This window comes from Engraulis encrasicolus, chromosome 22 (genome assembly GCF_034702125.1).
Source record: "Engraulis encrasicolus isolate BLACKSEA-1 chromosome 22, IST_EnEncr_1.0, whole genome shotgun sequence".
In the NCBI taxonomy this organism is placed as follows: Eukaryota; Metazoa; Chordata; class Actinopteri; order Clupeiformes; family Engraulidae; genus Engraulis; species Engraulis encrasicolus.
The window spans coordinates 16272265-16293403 of record NC_085878.1 but is presented as its reverse complement, the minus strand read 5'-3'; the positions used below and the strand labels follow the sequence as shown (position 1 = coordinate 16293403).

The 21139-nt window shown below is 48.8% G+C and overlaps 1 protein-coding gene across 5 annotated transcripts in view; it reads left to right on the top strand.

Moving 5' to 3' along the window:
• The window catches only part of gse1b (Gse1 coiled-coil protein b), a 464646-nt gene extending 444158 nt beyond the window's left edge, over window positions 1-20488 (top strand). For 2 of the 5 annotated variants that reach the window (XM_063187964.1, XM_063187961.1), the window contains exons 7-18: window positions 662-841; window positions 1567-1949; window positions 2851-3190; window positions 6215-6664; window positions 7184-7536; window positions 7852-7964; window positions 8346-8661; window positions 10626-10739; window positions 12548-12991; window positions 14113-14565; window positions 15765-15868; window positions 16929-20488. In XM_063187964.1, the coding sequence (XP_063044034.1) occupies window positions 662-841; window positions 1567-1949; window positions 2851-3190; window positions 6215-6664; window positions 7184-7536; window positions 7852-7964; window positions 8346-8661; window positions 10626-10739; window positions 12548-12991; window positions 14113-14565; window positions 15765-15868; window positions 16929-17087 (3409 nt within the window). In that variant the 3' untranslated portion in view covers window positions 17088-20488. Of the gene's footprint in view, window positions 1-661; window positions 842-1566; window positions 1950-2847; window positions 3191-6214; window positions 6665-7183; window positions 7537-7851; window positions 7965-8345; window positions 8662-10625; window positions 10740-12547; window positions 12992-14112; window positions 14566-15764; window positions 15869-16928 lie in introns of all 5 variants that reach the window. The other 3 variants (XM_063187962.1, XM_063187960.1, XM_063187963.1) reach the window with 2 other exon arrangements.
• The last annotated feature ends 651 nt before the right edge of the window (window positions 20489-21139 follow it).

The window sequence follows — 21139 nt, the reverse complement described above, 5'->3', positions numbered from 1 at the left end:
ACACACACACACACACACACACACAATGAATTTTGATGTAAAGACACAGACACAAAAGAAGACACAGATACACACAAAAGACGCACACACACACACATTTATTGGCTCACCACCACACGACACAGATGCACAATGACACAAATACGCTCCGAAATACACACTCACACATACACAGACCCACACAGACCCACACACACACAGACACATGCACACACGCACACACACACACGCACAGGGAAGGGCCCGTGATTTAGGTCAGTTGGCAGGACAATGCGGCGCTCATTAAGACTGAGATGGACACTATTGTGCCGAGGGGGAGACGGGGGCCACGCAGGTTAATGAAGAGTTCACAGGAGCAACAGTGCCAAGAGGGGAGACCACACTGACACTCAAATGCCTTTTTCTCTCTCTCTTATTTCCTCCTCTGTCCATCCCTCTCCTCTTTCTCCGCTGCCCTTTCACCCTCTTTGCTCTCTTTGTCTCTCTCTCTCTGGATGTATCTCTCCCTCTCCCTCTCCCTCTCCCTCTCCCTCTCCATCGCCATGCTCTATGTCTTTTTCTGTCTGTTTGTGTATTCATCTCTTGCTTTCCCCTCCTCTCTCATGTTCTCTCTCTCACTCTCTCTCGCTCTCGCGCTCTCTCTCTCTCTCTCCTCTTACAGGGTGGATGATCCTTTCTGCCTGTCTGCACTGAGGTCGCCCTTCTATCCTCTGCCAGGAGGGGGCGCGCTGCCTCCTCTGCATCCCTCCGCGGTCCCCCTGCACCTGCCAGGGGTACGCTACCCAGGAGACCTGGCCCACCCCTCCCTATCCAGCCTGCAGTCTGAGCGCCTGTCAGAAAGGTATACACACACACACACATACACACACACACACACACACACACACACACACACACACACACACACACACACACACACACACACACACGCAATATCGAGTGTACATACACACACACACACACACACGCAATATCGAGTGTACATACACACACACACACACACACACACACACGCAATATCGAGTGTACATACACACACACTCACACACACACACACACAAACACACACTCACACACACACTGGCAAATGCCCCCACTCAGCTACCCTTGATGCAGTATTGGATGAGACACCATGCTGGATCGCTTAGATTGTAACGACATCCACAGGACCAAAATATTTGACCTCCCCGGTGTTTTCATGAGTTTACAGTTTTCCCCCACCATCAATGTTTGTATCCTCCTGAGGCTGTGTTATTTAAGCCTCTTGTCTTTCTAGCACTCTCTTTTGCTCACGCTCTCTCTGTCTGCCTCTCTCTTGCCTGCCCTCTTTCTTTCTCTCTCTCTCTCTCTCTCTCTCTCTCTCTCTCTCTCTCTCTCTCTCTCTGTCTCTCTCTCTCTCAATTTGGCTCACTCTCCCCCTCTTTATTTCTCTGTTGCCCTTTCTAACGTTCGGTCTCTATTATCCTCTCTCTCTCTTTCCCTCCCTCCCTCCATCTCTTCCTGTTTTCCTCCCCCTCTCCCTCTCTCTTCCTCCATCTCTCTCTCTGTATCATATTCCCCCAACAGGCTCCAGATGGAGGACGAGCTGCGGAGAGAGCGGGAGCGTGAACGCGAGCGGGAGCGCGAGAAGGAGAGGGAGCGCGAGGCCGAGCGCGAGAAGGAGCGCGAGCGAGAGAGGGAGCGGGAGCGGGAGAAGGAACTGGAGCGCGAACGGGAGCGCGAGAGGGAGCGAGAGCGCGAGAGGGAGAAGGAGAGGGAGCGGGAGAGGGAGAGGGAACGCGAGAGAGAACGAGAGCGGGAGAGGGAGAAGGCGGCGCGGGAGAGGGAGAAGGAGCTGCAGATGTCCAAGGCCATGGAGAGCCACTACCTCGCCGAGCTGCACGGGCTGAGGGCACGAGAGGTGGAGGATAGGGCCAAGCCCGGGGAGAGACTCACCCCCAACAGAGCCGGTACACACACACACACACACACATCTCACACACACACACACACACACACACACACACACACACACACCCAACACACACACCCAACACACACACCCAACACACACACACCCAACACACACACACCCAACACGCACACACTCACACTCACACACTCACACTCACACACTAACACACACATGTCTCACCCACACACATGAACCTCACTACACACTTGTTTTCTGCCCTGAAGGCAGTGTCCATATATCCCCATCACGTGTTCTTATCTCCATCTCTGCTAGTAATAGTAACACCACTGTCAACACATATCTCACTCTCTCTCACACACACAACCCACTCACATGTTGTTTTCCCCCTTAAGCAGTGCTCATGTATCCCCATCCCGTGTACTTGTAGTTGCTGTATCTTTCTCTCTAACACAGAGCCTCACACACTTGCCTTACACTCATGTTTCTCTCCCTTAAGTGATCAAAATGTATCACACACACACACAGTTTTATGTCCTTTGTCTTTCCCAAGAGAGTACCCCCATACCTTCACTTTTACTCGCACTTTATTCGCTCACACACACACTTGAGTCTCAGAACGGCTCTGCATACTTGCTCACAGGTTTGTTTTCTACCTGAAAAAGAAACCACTTGCCCCATTACATGTAGTCTTCCATCTGTCATAATTTTTCTATGAATTCAAGAAGGAAAAGCAAACAGATTCAATAATATTTTTGTGTTGTGGGTGGAGTTGGCTCCTACCTTTTGTGTCTATCCAAGTCCCATAATATAATATGCAGCATAATACCATCCCACAACAATCCAAAAATAATCAGCCCATCTTCTCCACACTTACCTTTTAAATTCCCACGTCTTGACTCTCTGTCTGTGTGTCTCTGTCTCTCCACCTCCAGCAGATAAAACCAAAGAGTCAGCACTGGCCACTCCCAAGCCCCTCCAGCCCGGTCTTCACCCCTCCCTGGGCTCTGCCCACCACGGCGTGCCGGGCCTGGTCCCCGCCCACGGCATCTACCTGGGGCCCCCGGGGGCCCACGGCCCCCCCGGTGTCCTGACAGCCGCCGCCATGCTGCAGCAGCGCAACGAGGAAGAGCGCTGGCTGGCCCGCCAGAGGAAACTACGGCAAGAGAAGGAGGACAGGCAGTACCAGGTGTCGGAGTTTCGGCAGCAGGTGCTGGAGCAGCATCTGGATCTGGGGAGGCCTGGAGAGGCGGCGGACATGCGGATGGATGGACACAGGTAGGCATATGGGCTAATACAGTATAAACATGTACATTTACAAATGTGTACACACAAACATGCATATACACACACAAGCCTGGGCAGAGAGATGATCGGGCCCCTGAAAAGATACAGTATGAATACGTAAATCTACAAGGGTCAAAGGGTTGTTTGGGTTCAGACGTCAGGTGGCACAACGATGTCTAATGCCCATGAATGAATTAGTAATTGGTGGCTGATATGCTGCAATGAATATATTCTGGAAGTAGAAATACATGCCAGACTTATTTGCTGCAGTTCCATCTTTTTCTACCCAATTTTCTGCACACTCTGTTGATAAAATTACAGTTAATCAAGCAGTCTTGAATAATCCAGCCATTTTCTAACCTGTGTGTACATGAAGACGTGTTTCTTTTGCTGTACCGCGGCAGAAACACACTTGATCTTTTTGGCCAGCAAGCGTCGCTTTGAGCTGTAATTGAACGACATGGCACTGTGTGTGTTTGGTGCCGCGTTGCTAGCGTGTTTGGAGTTTGACCCTCGGAAACGAACGAACGTTTCCAAAGCTTCCACAGATGCCAGTTTTCTTTTTTTTTGCATCCTCCATCCAAAAAAGCGACAACTTGTCAAGCCACGGAGGTGTAGAGCCAACTCTTTTCCTCCTTTCCCCTTCTTCTCCCTCTTTTGTTCCCTGTCGTCTCTGATCCCAAGCTGCGCTGTGGGAGTTAGCAGCTAGCTTGGAGGAAGATTTTTTTTTTCATAACACCCCAAAAAGCGTTGCGTGTCTTCTGTTTCTATGCCGCGTGTCACCGGTGACACTTGGAGCTCTTGTGAGCGAGTGAGTTGTCTCCCCTGACGATGGTGGCGTCCCTTTGATGTGTCTCCAGACGAGTGTGTGGGGGACGGGGTACGAGAGGAGGATGATGGGAAGAACATGGAGGTGTAGAGAGGAGCCGTTTCATCTCTCTTGCTCTCTCTCTCGCTCTCTCTCTCTCTCTGTCATACTATTTTTTTGGCGATGTCCTCAGAAATGGTCCGTCCTCTTGCCAACCTGTGATGTGGACAGCAATGAGCATTTGTTCGTTGCGAGCGAGAGCCAGCCTTCAAATTTTGAAGTTGTCACCACGTTGTCTGTAAAACGCTTGGCAACTGTATGTCGGTGTGATTCGGACTACACAAGGTAGAGGTTGCCTAATTGGACAGACAGAGGTGTGAAGGCCACTGTAACGGAAGATGGCCCATCTGAGCTGGCAAAGGCCCTACTCTCAGATAGAGTATGATTTAGATTTACCCTGTTCCATCTTGTTCCCTTTCACTCATATTGCGTACATGGAGAATTACACTCACAGTAACGCACATACTAACATCACACAGAGACAGACAGACAGACAGACAGACAGACAGACAGACAGACAGACAGACAGACAGACAGACAGACAGACAGACAGACAGACAGACAGACAGACAGACAGACAGACAGACAGACACACACACACACACACACACACACACACACACACACACACACACACACACACACACACACACACGCACACACACACACACACACACACACACACACACACACACACACACGTGTGCACGCATGCACACGCACACGCACACACACACGCACACACACACACACACACACACACACACACACACACACACACACACACACACACAGTAATCAGTAATCCCTTCCCAGCCCCCCTCTGCTCCAAGCTGGGGTTTTTCCTCTTTCCCCCTCTCCATACTAAGCTGAGTGTAACAGGAGCCACTTGGCCTGGGAACTTAGTGTGGCATTAGGGGGTCAGCTGCTAATGAACAGCTTTAACGCCGTCTGCCATGGCGTGGAGGAGCCGGACCCGTAATTACACTCAGCCTGCCCACAACATAAGACGCACACACACACACAGGCACACACACACACACACAGGCTCATGTACAGCTCATGCATACATACTGTTCATCCACAAGCACACACACACACACACACACACACACACACACACACACACACACACACACACACACACACACACACACACACACACACACAGCGCTCACAGATACAAATGCACACACATCATGCGTTTGCAGAGCCACACGCATGACTACGCGCACACACACACACACACACACACACACACACACACACACACACACACACACACCGTAACCCTCCTTCCTCTTGTGTAAGCCCCCACAGAAGGCAGCCCTGCCCAGCCCTCAGACAGGCAGGCAGACAGACAGACAGACAGACAGGCAGGCAGACAGACAGACAGACAGGCAGGAAGGCAGGAAGGCAGGCAGGCAGGCAGGCAGACATGCGGCCCCGTGGAGCGCGCTCAGATGAGATTATCTGATGGGAGGGAGAGGCAGAATGGGATTGCAGCCTAATGAGCCAGCTTTGTAGAATTAGATGGATGAAGGAGGGAGGGATAGGCCCACAGTGGAGCTGAAGGAGGAGAGGAGAAACTGAATGGGAGGTAGAGATGTAAGGAGAGATGGAGAGAGAAGGATGGAAGGAGAGATGGAGGGAGAAACATTATTTTGCACTTCCTTCCGATCACTCCATCTTTGTACAGTCCATGTTGTGATGTCCTATCCGTGTGTGTGTGTGTGTGCGTGTGCGTGTGCGTGTGCATGTGGGCTAGGGCTATTTAGTCTTGACGGTGGGGTGGTAAAGGCTCCCTGCTGAAGCTGGGCTCAGTGGGGTCTAAAGAGCACAAATCCCTCCACTGCTCCAGGGATTTCTAGCTGCTCTCTGATCAAAAGTGTCTGTGTGTGTGTATGTGTGTTCTGGGTTGGGTTTACTGTTCTGGGATGGGGGTACTGCAGACTGTGTGTTCATGGGTTTTCTCAGTTTGTGTATTTTTTATAGCCCTTAGAGGTGCTAACATTTCTTTCTTTCTTTCTTTCTTTCTTTCTTTCTTTCTTTCTTTCTTTCTTTCTTTCTTTCTTTCTTTCTTTTCAATTATTTACTTCCTTTCTTTCTTTCTTTCTTCCATCCTATCTTTCTCTCTTCTCCTTCAGACCCGTCTCCAACCACCATGATCGTGATGGTCGTGACGGCAGGGACCTGCACCCCCACCTGGGCGCCCCACCTCCCCTCATCTCCCCCAAGCCCCAGCCCCGGGACCGGGACCACCAGCAGCAGCAGCAGCAGCAGCAGCAGCAGCAGCATCAGCATGGACCCCCACACCCACACCACCACCCACATCCGCCACCCCCCACCACCCTCTGGAACCCCGCCACCCTCATCGAGAGCCCCTCGTCGGACTCGCGCCGCTCCACCTCCTCCTCGGCCCACGAGCCTCCGGAGCTCACCCGGCCCCACTTCGACATCAGCCGGCTGACCTCGGCGCACCTGCCCTCGGTGCCCTCCAGCAACGGAGCCGGGGGCCCACATGGCAAGGTGGAGAGGCCTGAAGAGATGGTGGTGTCCCGGGGTGGCGGAGGCAGGAAGGAGGCTACCCTGGAGAGGTAATTATAATACTATATTATACTAATAATCAAATAATAATTACACTACTAATACTACTACTAATAATAATAATAATGATGATAATAATACTGATGATGATAATAATATTGATGATGATGACGAATACGGTAGTAATAATAATATCAATGAATAATAATACGGTTCACTTATATTACACTTCACAACAGGGAATCTTTAAGAGCGGAATAATGGTAAAGGCAATAGGGGTTGGTGTGGGGGCAAAAGCAAAGCCAAAAAATAGCAGCAGTGATGTATATCAAATAAAAAGATCAAAAGGAAAACCTCTTGGCCTTGTTTCAATGGCTAAGGCCCAGTCCTGTTACTCCGGGGAGCCAGGTTCGATTCCAGGCCATGGTCATCCTCCCCCATCTCTCTCTCCTACCCATTTCCTATCCCTCTCCTTGCTGTCCTGTCAAATATAAAGACATAAAAGCCCAACAAATTATTTTTACCTAAAACGGAAAGAAATCATCTACACTTCAATTTGCTTTGTTTAGGTACCCTCACATGCGTGGGCCGCTGACGGCCGCCTGCTTCCCGGAGGCCGGCGCCTACCTGGCCGAGCTGGAGAAGTCCACACAGAGCTTCCTGAGCCAGCAGAGGGCGGCGGTGAGCCTCAGCAGCCAGTACGGAGAGCTCAGCGCCTCAGCACTCAAGGCTGCTGCTGCGGCCGCCGCCGCTGCTGCCGGTGCAGGGGGACCCTACAAGGCCCTCTTCCACGGGCCCCCTCCCCCACGGCTGGGGGGGCCCGAGCCAGCGCTGGTCTACGATGAGTTCCTGCAGCAGCACCGGAGGCCCGTTAGCAAACTGGACCTGGAGGAGAAGAGGAGGAGAGAGGCCCGCGAGAAAGGTGAGATGGGGATTATGGGACCGGGTGGTCATGTTTTGGGTGGATAATACTTCACAATCGATAACATATCCATGTAACAAGAGCGGAGCAACTCTGTAGATTTGAATTGATGTTATATGTTATGTTACAGTATATGAAATGTACAGTGTGTGTAATTGTGCTATTTTCTTCAGAAAATCAAAAATTCTAATGGCAAATAACTGCAGTCCACGGTATTTTAATAGTTCTTTGTTTGTTATTTTTCTTCTCTTGGCTAATTGCTACGCGATAGGCTCCTGTATGAGTTGGTTGACTAATGGTTTATGTTCTGCCCAGGTTACTACTATGAGCTGGACGACTCGTATGACGAGAGTGATGAGGAGGAGGTGCGAGCCCACCTGAGGAGGGTAGCAGAGCAGCCCCCTCTCAAACTGGACGAGTCCTCAGAGGTACGCTGGGAATCCTCCCCAGAGGGGAATGTTCTTCTTCACAATGCATGATAGACACACTAAGTAAACGAGAGGTATCTGTTAACAGTAAGTTACTGGCCTTCACAATAGAAGACGTTAATGCCCTAGCATGGGTGCATTTCTCGAAACCATAGTTTCTAACTATGTTAGCTACTTTGTTGTTTGCAATGCAATTTCCCTTTGACAACTACCCAACTTACTAACTGCTAACAACTATGCTTTCGAGAAACGCACCCCATCTTTGCTGACTGCCACAATGGATAGTGAGGTTGTCCACCATCCTGTTTTGTCCAATTCCAACACATTTGACAATATTCTCGTCTGTACCCGTGTCGTCCCCCCCCCCCCCCCCCCCCACAGAAAGTGGACTTCCTGCGCATGTTCGGCCTGACCACGCTGTCCCGCCGCGACGAGCTTCTGCAGCAGAGGAGGAGGAAGCGGAGGCGCATGCTCCGTGAGCGCAGCCCCTCTCCGCCCGCCGTGCAGAGCAAGCGTGCCGCCGGCTGCTCCCCCACGCCCCCCAACGCCACCAACGGCACCTCCTCCTCGGCCACCAACGGCCAGCTCAGCACGCGCTTCACCCCGGAGGAGATGGACAGCACGCCGCAGCTGGAGGACAAGATCCGCTTCCTCACCATGTTCAGCCTCTCGCACGTCAGCCAGGAGCAGCGCAGAGGTGAGGGAGGGCCGCATGCTCGTGTTCGTGTGTGTGTCTTTTTTTTGTGTGTGTGTGTGTGTGTGTGTGTCTCTCTCTTTTTGTGTGCGTGCGTGCGTACGCACGGTGGTTACAGTTCTCTATTGTACCTGTGCTCACTGTGGTCTAAAAAGTGTGCGTGTGTGTGTGTGTGCGCGCGTGTGTGTGTGTGTGTGCGCGCGCGTGTTTGCGTGCGTGTGCGTGTGTGGTGAAGGTGTGTGCACACGTGTGTGTCAGTCTCTCATTGGTCTTTACACACACATTTCAAAAAGAGACCCCTAGTGCACTTCCCCACTAATTACTGAAGGGCTAAATGTAGCCACTGCTTTTTGTCCCCCCATTAAGACAGTATCAGTAGTGTTTAATGTCGCCCTTTATAATTGATGAAATCCATTTAGCTGCCGTTATGGCCTAATTGTCTGGAGTGGAGTGCCTCTTCAGACTGCCTAATTTGATAAAAATACATTCTACTTGACCTGATGCATCGCATGATAACACGCATAGCTGGTTTCGGAAGGGAATTTTGGAGTGGAGATTTCATCACACAAGAAGTCTACCGGTCACAAATCCAGCTAGACTCCTTTTAAGGGCGTATGTGTGTGTCCTAATCTGACCCTTTCATGTCACTGTGAACAGATGCTAGACCACATACTGGTAAATAAAACAATGTATGAATGTGTAAATGGCACTTAACATCACAGCTAGAGCAATTGAAGGGCTCTTCGATTCTGCATACTTAAGATGCTTTCAAGCCTCAGGCCGTTCATTTTTTTGTGGTTGTTGTTATGTTGCGTATATCATTTAACCTTATATTCATATCATCAGTGCAAACATGAGAACGTCTGGGGAATTGCTGTAAAAAATGTCTATAATTTACTCATTTGCATACTATTGGTGTTATAGTAGTGTCACGCCCCGCTCATCTGCTTTTTATGTAAATTCTTGATTATTACCAACATAACTCAGAAAACTCGCACACACACACATACACACACACACACACACACACACACACACACACACACACACACACACACACACACACATGTTCGTCTCCTGAAGAGTGTGAGTTGCGGGTGTGAGTGGGAGCTGGCAGCTTATCCTCTGTTAAACCCGACCGGATTTGCCGGATGTTTGCTGCAGATGGCTGTGTGTTCGCCTCCCACTCTCAAAGGAGGGGGGCTCTGTTGTGCGTGTGCGTGTGCGTTTGCGTGTGCGTGCGCTCGTGTCTGCATGCGTCTGTGTGTTTGTGTTTGTGTCTGTGTCTGTGTCTGTCTGAGTGTCTGTGTCTGTGTGTGAGTGTGTGCGTGCATGCGCGTGCGTGTCTGTGTCTGTGTGTAGCGCGTATGTGTGTGGAAAGTGTGTGTGTGCGAGTATGTGTGTTTTCGTGTGTGTTCAACACCATGTTGTCAGGGATGCATCCTCCCATTCTTCTTTCTTCCTCATGACACACTCTGTACACACTCCCACACACTCCTTGTGTTAGAGCTAGAGCCAGGAAAAGAAGAAAGAAGGGGAAGGAAAAAAGAGGGAACAAGAGAAAGAGAGAGAGAGAGAAACAAGAACAAGAGAGGAGGGGAGAATGAACATGTACAGGAATGAGACGGAGAAAGGCAAGGAAAAGAGAAGGAGACGGAGAGACACTAAAATTGAAATAAAGAGAGGAGACACACAGAGAGAGAGCGACAGAGAGACAGAGACACATTCCTCTGCCCAGAGAGAAGGAGAGAGAGAGAGAGAGACATAGACATCCCTCTGCCGAGAGAGAGAGAGAGAGAGAGAGAGAGAGCGAGAGTGAGAGAGAGCAAGAAAGATCTCTCTATCTCTCTATCCAGAGAGATGGAGTGAGCCATCTGCCCCTCTGGCCTTTGTGCTTGGTTTGTAATGGCTTCTTGGGCGGTGTGTGTGTGTGTGCGCGTCTCTCGCTCTCTCTCTCATCGCTGCAGATAATGAGCGTGTGGTGGAGCTGCTGCAAGCCATCAAGCAGAAGAGTGTGACCCTAGACACCCTGCGACACAACTCCCATCCACTCTGCAAGAGCCCCTCCGCATATCACAACGGTGAGCAGAGAACACACACACACATGAATAGAATATATAAACACACACACATAGAGAGAGAAAGAGGGAGACGCACACACTCAGAGAAATGTGCATTTTCTCTCATAAACAGCTGTTATTGTCCTTTGGCCCTTTGGATGTCTTTCTCTCTCTCTCTCTCTCTCTCTCTCTCTCTCTCTCTCTCTCTCTCTCTCTCGCGCGCGCTCTCTCGCACTCTCTCTCTCTCTCTCTCACTCACTCACTCACTCACTCACTCACTCACTCACTCACTCACTCACGTTCTCTCTCACGAACAAGACAATAATATAATGTGTGTGTGTGTGTGTGATATCTGCCACACAAACATCCCTTTATTCATCCTTGCTTACGTACCCAAACATTGCGGCCCTAGAGGGAGAATGCTCCCTCAGTCCTCTCACTTTCTCAGTGGCGCACTCTGCTGGGTAATCACAAATACACACACACACGCACGCACACACACACACACACACACACAAATATACTTCATACACAGCGCTCATAAACACCCACAGCAGCGTGACTGCCAGCAGCAGTCTGATAGAGCGGTACGTTGTCAGCCATGACAACTCCAGATGTTCTCCGCCTTCTCCCTCCTCTCCACTTTCCTCCTCTCTTATATCCACCACTCCTCTCCTCTCCTCTCCTCTCCTCTCCTCTCCTATCCTCTCCTCTCCTCCACTCTTCTTCACTTCATCCTCACTCACTTCACTGCCTTCTCCCTCCTCTCTCTCCCCTTTCCTCCCCTCCCTCCCTCCCTTCCTCCCTCTCCTCCACTCCTTTTCTCTTCTCACTCTCTGCACTCTCCTCCCTTCTCTTCTCTCTCCATCTTCTCTCTGCATCTTCTCTTCTCTCTCCTCCACTCTCCTCTCTCCCTCTGCACTCTTCCTCCCTTCTCTTCTCTCTCCTCCACTCTCCACTCTCCATCTTCTCATCTCTCCTCTCTCTGAGGAGTGTTCCCCTGCCATCACCCCCTCCAATAAATCCCTCTACTCTATTGCAGCAGCAGGGCCATCCAGGCCATCCAAGACTCACAAATGAGCAATCCTCTGAGCAAAAAAAAAACAAAAAAAAAACAGAAAAGTCTTGCTCAATCCCCTAATTCATGTTTTTCTTAGTGCTCTCTCTCTCTCTTCTTCTACTCGTAGTAGATTTACAGACGCACTGCTGAAGTTGTCTGTAGGGAGTGTATGTCTCATTATCCTCGTTCCGTACCTTCTCGTGCATATGCCGCCATATTTTCCCCCAGATGCATGAGGAGGAAGAAGGGTGCAAATTAGCTTTGATTTATGTGTGCTGCGGTTTTCAATTCTCAATGCCTTTTCTAACGAGTGAATATGTAGTTCAAGAATTGCAGTTTCATGCTCAACTTGGGTCTGTTGCAAATGAATGGTGGACGTAGAAGTGGAAGTGTGCCGTTGAGAAGGATACAGTTGAGAGTGGGCGGGGCTTAGTTCTCATTGGGAACATTAGTCTGTTTGGTTTTTTTAATACTAAGAGGGGGCGTTGCCAGGCTTATGATGAGGTCAAGGGTGTATTGGGAGGCTTAGGATGAGGTCCAGGGGCCGTTTGTTCAAAAAAAGTTGAGAACCACTGGCCTAATGGATCAGGAGTTGATCTTTGGATCAGAGAGTTGAAGGTTTGAATACCGCCCTGACCGTTTGAATCCCGCCCTGAAATAAATTAAATATCGCATTGGATGAAAGTGTCAGCCAAGTGTAATGTAGTGTAATTTGAATGTATAGAGAATTTGTTTTAATCCTCTGTTATGTTGTGTTACCCTATGACAGATTCAGCGCCCAGCCAGCCACTATCGACCGACTCGGAGGACCCTCACCACGGCGCCAGGCCCCACAGCCCGTCTCTCGCCCCCCACGGGGGCCACCCTCTCCCAGGGGCCGAGCCCTCCAACGGAACCCTGGAGCACCACCACAAGCACTCGGCCGACATCCTGAGACCAAAAGAGCCCGGGCTGCCGCCGCAGCCGCCGCTGTCCGAGGTCCGGTCACGAGGGACGGCCGAAGTTCTGGCCAACAAGAAGAGCAACTCCTCCAGCCTGCTGAACAGCATGCGGCCGCCTCCGCACCCGCACCCCCACCCCCACCCCAAGGACGGGCCGGCCAGCCTCAACGGCAGGGTCAAGCCCTGGGAAAGCTTCACGGCCGAGGAGTTCGCCCAGCAGTTCCACGAGTCGGTGCTGCAGTCCACCCAGAAGGCCCTGCAGAAGCACAAAGGTATTAAGACTCTAATGCTGACACACACACACACACACACACACACACACACACACACACACACACACACACACACACACACACACACACACACACACACACACACACACACACACACACACACACACATACATACACACATATACACACACACGTATACACACACACACACACACCTCACCGCAGTGGAATTTACACCACCAGCCCTATCACAGAGCAAGCTACAACAGCAGATATGTATAAAACATCGTGCCATTATATTTTTAAGAATTGTCATCATCCTCAACATGACTGTCAAGTAGAGGATGACATTTTTCAGGAATTCCCGTGGGTCCCGCGGGTCTTGCGGGATTCGCGTGGGATGGGAGTCAAAATTTTAAAGATGAGAGGGAGCGGGCAGGAGTGAGAATAAAAATGAACGTGAGCGGGAATGCCGCTTATTTTTTAAAACAAAGGAGATACGCACTCCGCGCTTCTAAATTAACAATCCGGTGCAACCAGAGCAGGACTAAAACATAAGCAAAAAGGGAAAGAAATCTGGTGCCACACGGATGTCTATTTTCTGTAATTTATTTTTTAGTGCAGTGAGACTAACGTTTCGACATGCGTCTTCATCAGAGTCCTCAGGGCCGCTTATTTTTTCTTTAAAAAACAAACCAAAAAAGCATAGTTTTTTTGACGAATCGGGATTGGGGTTGATATTGAGTGGGAGTGGGCAGGATTGGGAGACATTCTTTTCAGGAGTGGACGGGATGGGATTTGTTTCTTTTACTCCAGTTCGGGATGGGACGGGATGGGATTTTTTTTCTGGGACCGGGATGGGACGGGAGTGATAATCCACTCCCGTGTCATGCTCTACTGTCAAGCTGCTGTGGTGGTACCTTTGTAGTCTGACGATGTTGAAATGGACCACTCGTGATATCTGGCCTTCACTCTCAGTAATCCTAAACAATGCCCACTATTTTGCCCCTGTACTTTAATTCATTATTAATTTAATTACAATTGATTTGTAGCAATACCAATCTAATTCTTCTGTGTATGTACGTCGGTGTCAAGTCTAATCCTCCATTACGGTAGTTGATTGTGACTAATTAGTGACTAATTTGTCGCTGTTCCTCTAGGGGGCGCCTCTGTGATCTCCGAGCCCAACCACGCCCTGGACTCCTCCGTGCACTACAACATTCCAGAGCTGCAGAGCGCCCCGGGCCGCTCGGCCTCCTCCTCCTCCTCCTCCAACGCCACCTCCTCCTCCCATCACCACCCTCCTCACCCGGCCCATCCGCACGCCCATCCGCACGCCCACGCTGTGCACCCACACCAGCACCAGCACCAGCACCCGCACCCCCACCCTCATCACCCCCAGCACCCCCACGCCGTGCACCCCCAGCCCAACGGGCCGCACTGCCCCCCTCACCCGTCGCGCCCGGAGCACCACGGCGCGGGGCCCCACCGCAACGAGCTGTCGGCCGAGGAGGACTCGGAGGATGAAGAGTACGAGGATGAGGACGAGGCCCCCGCGCCCAGGTGGCAGGGCATCGAGTCCATCTTTGAAGCCTATCAGGAGTACATTGAAGGTAAACACCCGTAAACTCTGGCCCTGCCCTTCCTTTCTGCTTTTCAAGCTCCCCGGGGCCTATCAGTAAAAATATCATGCCCACAGCTTTTGTGTGTTTGTCATGTCAAAGTGAACAAAAGACTACATTCTGACCCATGTATGTCCCTGATTAAGTAAAATGCTAAGTCTGTAAGAATGCTTAGAATCGATAATGATTGAGCATAGGCCTATTCATGTTTGTGGTTGATGAACACAAATTTTGATAATGAAGATTTAGAACTGATGCACACTTGCACAGTTGACCTTTAAAATGCTTTAAAAAGCCATTGTGTAGTTGCACATCCCAACACCAGAGGGCATTGTCTAATTTATGTAATTACTGCACTCTTAATGACATGCACAAAAGCACCCCCGTTAAAGGGCTTTTGGCTACAGTTAAGGTCTTGCATTTCCTCTAATAATGAATTTGACATTCATTCTCGGACTAAATGAGGTCTCTGCACACAACTGCTGTGTTTTTGTTTATGCGGTCACACACAAATGGAATTTCTGTCTCTCTCTTTCTGTCAACCTCTCTCTCTCTCTCTTTCTCTCTCTCTCTCGCGCGCGCGCACGCACGCACACACACACACACGCACACGCACACGCACACACACACACACCATAACGGAGAGCTGTGTGTGTGTGTGTGTGTGTGTGGTTGTAATGAGCCAGTGTGTGCTGGCTGTCTGGCTGGCCCTCCGCTGCCTGTGTGCTGATTAGCTTGTGTGGGAGTCGGGGAGTAGCAGTACCCATGCAAATGAGGGCCCAGGTCATTCCCTCAGGCTACCTCCGTCTCTCTCTCTCTCTCTCCCTCTCTCTCCTTTTTTCCCTTTTTCTTTCTCTGTTTCTCTCTATCATTTTCTCCCATTCTCCACCCCTTCAACTCCCATCCTTCTTCTCTCTCTCTCACTATATGTGCATCTGTGTCCCCTTTGCAATGCCTATCTGCCCCCCCCTCACCCGTGTCTATTTCTATCTTTCCCCTCCTCTCCCTCGCCCTCTCTTTTTCATCCTCTACCCTTTGTTTCTTTCTCTCCATCATCTATCCCTTCTTCCCTTCTCTCCCTCGTTCCCTTTCTCTCTGTGCTGTGTTGTGCTGTGCTGTGCTGAATGCCAACCCTCTGTGTCCTCTCGTCCCTCATGGTGTCCCTCATGGTGTCTCTTGTGTGTCCCCAGAGCAAAGCATCGAGAGGCAGGTGCTGCAGAGCCAGTGCAGGAGGCTGGAGGCCCACCATTACAACCTCAGCTTGACGGCCGAGCAGCTCTCCCACACCATGGGGGTAGGTCGCCTCTCTCTCTCTCTCTCTCTCTCTCTCTCTCTCTCTCTCTCTCTCTCTCTCTCTCTCTCTCTCTCTCTCTCTCTCTCTCTCTCTCTCTCTCTCTCTCTCTCTCTCTCTCTCTCTCTCTCCCCATGTTTTTTTCTTACTGCTCACGTGCGAGCACACACACTCACACACACACACACTCTCTCTCACACACACACACACACACACACACACACACACACACACACACACACAGCCCTTAGATTCACCAATACATACCGCACACACTCTCTGTTAACTTCATACACACCACTCCGTTAATTTTATACACACCACACGCATGGACCCAGCACACGTAGACATGCACAGCAATTAGACACCCACCCACACATGCACAGACTACCCTAGCACACGTCCACAACATACAGTACATAGACTCCTCACCCTGGTCAGTCTGCCTGGCACGCCATCTGTTTCCCGGCCCCTATACCCATCTCCCCTTACACAGCTGAGTACCGCCCAGATTACACCACCAGGCTCACTCTCTCAGTAATAAGATGACATGTTGACATCCTGAGAAAGATTACTTACGCATCCATCCCCAGAGAGTGTTTGTTTACCAACCCACTCTATTAGACATCCTCACGTACAGTAAATGTTCCTGTTAGATTTGAGCTTAACTTTTTTCATCACCAGCCAAAATGGACGGTGATCTTACTAGCCAAACACACACTCACTAATGGGTCAGAGGGGCTAGTAAGTTGGTGTTTTCCACCAGCCAAACTAACATTTCACCAGCAATTGGCAGGTTGGCCGGTGTTCATTTGGAACCCTGGTTGGAGGTTTAGGCGACTAAAGCGATCACTCTGGCGATTATAATAATTCAGCAAAACAAGATAGTAGTATAGAATTTGTCTACGTCTTTCTTTTCAGAATGATGAAATACTCAGTGACAGAAACGTTTTAGCAGCAGTCAATACCATTTTATTCTACTGTAATATAATCATCTCTAATAACCACTATTCTCTCTCTCTCTGTCTCTCTCTGTCTCTCTCTCTCTCTCTCTCTCTCTCAGGACCTGATGGCCCAGAAGCAGAAGTTGGCGGCAGAGCGGGAGAAGCTACAGGCAGAACTGGAGCACTTCAGGAAGTGCCTGACGCTGCCGCCACAGAGCCAGAGCCAGAGCCACTGGTCCAGGCCGGCAGCTCACTTCAAGGGCTACCCTCCCAGGTGACACCCTTCCTGCCTGGCCCCGACCCCAGCCCCGGCCCTGGCCCTCGTCCCAGCCTACCCTCCACCTCCACCTCGAATACCACGCCCCGGCCTACCACCCCTAATACGCCACACCACTCCTCCTGTCCTCCCCAGCCCTCTGACCTCTACCAACACTTGTCCCCCCAGGATGGAGATGGAGAGATGATGAGAGGAAGGAATGAAAGAAAAGAAAGAGGCAGAGAAAGAGAGGGGAGGAGATGGTGCAGACTGGCCACGCAGGCAAAGACTGAAGCTGGAAAAAGCAAATGTGATGGTTTTGCGTTGAGCCAATGGTCATCACTTGTGAGGGTGCGTGGTCATGTGAAGAGATCTGAACAGTGAAGTGATCATCTGGGGCCTCTTGGGTTATATAATGCTCACTTGAAAAATAAAAAGACAGAAAACAGACACGTGTTTATGCTTTGGAGCAGTAGTTCTCCTCATACCTCTGCTCTAGCTATGGCTCCCACCCACCCTTAGGTCTTCCCTCTTGCCTCTTCAGACCTAAAATGGAATAAAAACCTATCCAAAATGGAAGTCCCTCCACTCCTGCTCCCCCAGCAACCAACCTCACTCAGCCAATGCTCTGCTGTGTGAACACCAGGCCTGCCTCTCTGCCGCCCTCTGTTGGTCTAAACAAGCTTTCAACTGGAAATGCACTTAACGTTAGGTTGTATGAGAATACCCTGAAGAACTTCGAACTACCTGGAGGTACTGTGTAACAACAAACAAAGGAACTTCTCAAATTTAGGGAAAGAACTTAACCAGGAAAAAATAAAGAAATGCACACTTTTTGGAAAGAATAAAAGGAAATGTTTTATTTCAAAGTACAAAAAAATTGAGAATAAAATTTTAGAAAAAAAGGTGCTTCGGCCTTGTATTGTAAATAATATTAAAAACAAAAAAAAGAATTTTGTATGTTTTTATTACTTTATTCATTGTTGTTTGAGGAAACAAAAAGAAAAAAAGCCTGCCATTTTTATATGTTAAAAGCTTTTTTGTTTTTAATTTTGGGCAAAGTGAAACTCCTGCTTTTAGTGTGTACTGCTGCTGGTCAGGATAAAAGCGTTTCTGAGAAGGGTCTGTTGGGCAGAAGGAAAAACAAGAAAAGAGGATAAGATGGCTACTTAGCTGAGACAGCTACCGTACACGAAGATGACTGGACTAATGTACACGTAGCTTCCTGTCCACTCTTTCACATGATTGGATGAATCCCCAACCAACCGCAACCACCATCATCCCCTCAGGCCTCCTCCCAGTGGGTCCTTTGCCCACTACTGCGTATCTGTAGGAGAGTTCCAGAACACCCCTGTGTTTTTATGGACTTTTTGTTTGTTTGTTTGTTTGTTTTAATTACTTGTTCTTCATTTGCCTTTTTTGCCAGGGAGCAGCATGCCTCCCCTTCATGTGTGACACGTAATGGCGCTGTGACTATTGTCACGGTGGCGCCTGTTTTCCATTTTGGGTCGCTAGGTTTTTAAAACTTGAGAGCGCACAGATAACCTGGTTTGAGATCAGCTGTGTCTGAGATGTGTCTGTATGCTCGAAATATCATTGTTGTTTTTTATTTTGGTATTTTGGGGGTTTGGTATGTTGTTAGGAGGAATACACCCCCAATGAAGCCTGATGGCACTTGAACAATTAGCTTGTTAAACGAATGACCTGGCCTGAAAAAAATGTACTGATATCCAAAGTATGTCTTTTTATTTTTCATGTCTTGAGTGATACATATACAAGCACTGTAATGATTTACTTTTTCTTTTGACCTATACTGAGAACCACTTGTCACCATGCCCATGTTTTGGAATGCCATAGCTAGAATAGTAGTGCCAAATAATCCACAAACCCACAGGACCACGTTTCTGTCAGCATTGATAGTGGTTCAGGTCCTTGTTAATATGAACAAAGAATGCCCATTGCCAGAATCGCCAGACACCCACTTAAATTAAGCGCTAAATTGTAGCTGAAAAGGATGGCTTTTACAGTTGTAGTTAAGTCATCTCCGCAGCTTTCGTTAATGCTTTGATGGAGGACTTGCCTTTTGAAAATGCCATTTAGTCTTGAACAAATAAATATAAACTTCCATGTGGGAACTAATTTATGGGGGAGGGAGGTGATTTTGACACCTTGTGTACCATTGCCATTGGGTTGATGTACCATATCAATTTGAGGGGTCCTTACTTGCCAAGCCTCTCTCCTTGATTTTATACGGATTAGTCTCTGCAAGACAATGCATTATATTAAAGCTAAATTGTAGTCCCTGCCCCTATAATGCCTAAAGAAAACATAGCGAACACACAAAGGCCTTAACTCAGTGCCAGGAACTTATAAATACAATAATGATCTCCTTAAGGAGAAAAAAAATATATTATTTTGTACGTTTTGGGGAAATAAAAAAACAAACATTGTAATGTTTCTGTACTATTTTCCTTCATTTTTTTATTTTTTAATTTTGGTGAGAGATGCCCACCATAATCACAGAATTTAAACCATAATGTGTGCATGTAGGCCTGAAAGCCTGGGCTTTTTTCCACCCTTGCTTGATAAGACAAAGACTCCTTACCAGTACCACCCAAACAGCCATGCCGAGAACAGTTTGGTAATATCCACGTAGCTAAGCCAAGCACTCTGCCTCCCTGCCACCTTATGTTTCTGTACCTGCCTATCAAAACACCTGGTTGAGCGGGCTCTTACCCCCACAAACCCCCCCACCCCCACTGGTTGGCATGCTCCTCTACCTGTAGAAGCCAACTGTCGACTGTAGCACCTTTGATCTACTGTTCCCAGTGGTGTCTCTCTTCCCCACCCAACTCCCAAACTTGTCCTTATTCTTGTTTTTATACCAAACTCGCCCACTGAGACCACTTAGAACTAAGAGACCAGCGCTTGTCTCGCGTCCAGCTTCCCTACTTGTCTGTAGTGGGCTTCAGAGTATCGGAGGGTGAAGCCGTACACGGCAGTTATAAGCAAAGTAATGGTTGCCTTCCACCTCTTTCCCCCCCCAACAATATATGATATATATCACCCCCATGCTCGCGCTGAAGTCCGTCATGATTCCCAAGGTACAGCGGAGTGCCAGGTTTGGAAGTGGTACCATGTTTACAGACCCCAAGGCTGGCCCTAGCATCGACTGTCCTACCATAGCCCATGTTGTCCAGGTGGGGAGGGTTAGAAGGGTCATCCCACACCCTCCCCTCTCACACACGCACATGCCCAGCCCAGCGGAGGATGTCTAGATGCTGTGAAATCATGATTTTTTTTTTTAATGTACTTGTTTGAATTCATTGTAATGTAATATATTATTTGTTGAATGTAGTAATTAGGTATTTATGAATATATTGCTGTAATTTCAGACAAAAAAATAAAATATTTGAAAATGTATCTGATGTGTTGGAGTTTTGTCTATAAACCGTGTATCCTGTGTGGGCCCCATTAAGTGGTAATGAATTAACAAGTGTGTTTGTATGTAGTTGACACTTCCTTAAAGGGACACTGTGTGAGATTTTTAGTTGTTTATTTCCAGAATTCATGCAGCCCACTCACTAATGTTACCTTTTTCATGAATACTTACCACCACCATCAAATTCTAAGTATTCATTATGACTGGAAAAATTGCACTTTTCATACATGAAAAGGGGGATCTTCTCCATGGTCCGCCATTTTGAATTTCCTAAAACAGCCATTTTTAGCTGCAAAAATGACTGTAATTGGACCATACTAGAAAATATTTGTTTATTACTTAGTAAACTTTCATGTAAAGATCAAATTTGGCAATAGGGAGCCTAGTTTCAATTAGCAGCATAGTTGCAGTACCTTTTTTGACCATTTCCTGCACAGTGTCCCTTTAAAGAACAATTGATTTACAAAAAATTGTTTTCTACAGTTATATACAGAAATATACCAGTCCATCATGTAGACTGTAGAAGTAAGTAATATTGTTCAGTGACGACCATTTTAAAAGCTAGTCTTGTGTCCTCATGTTGAAGTTGAGCTTAAAAACCCTAGGCTTACATGAATGAAAATGATGAAAAT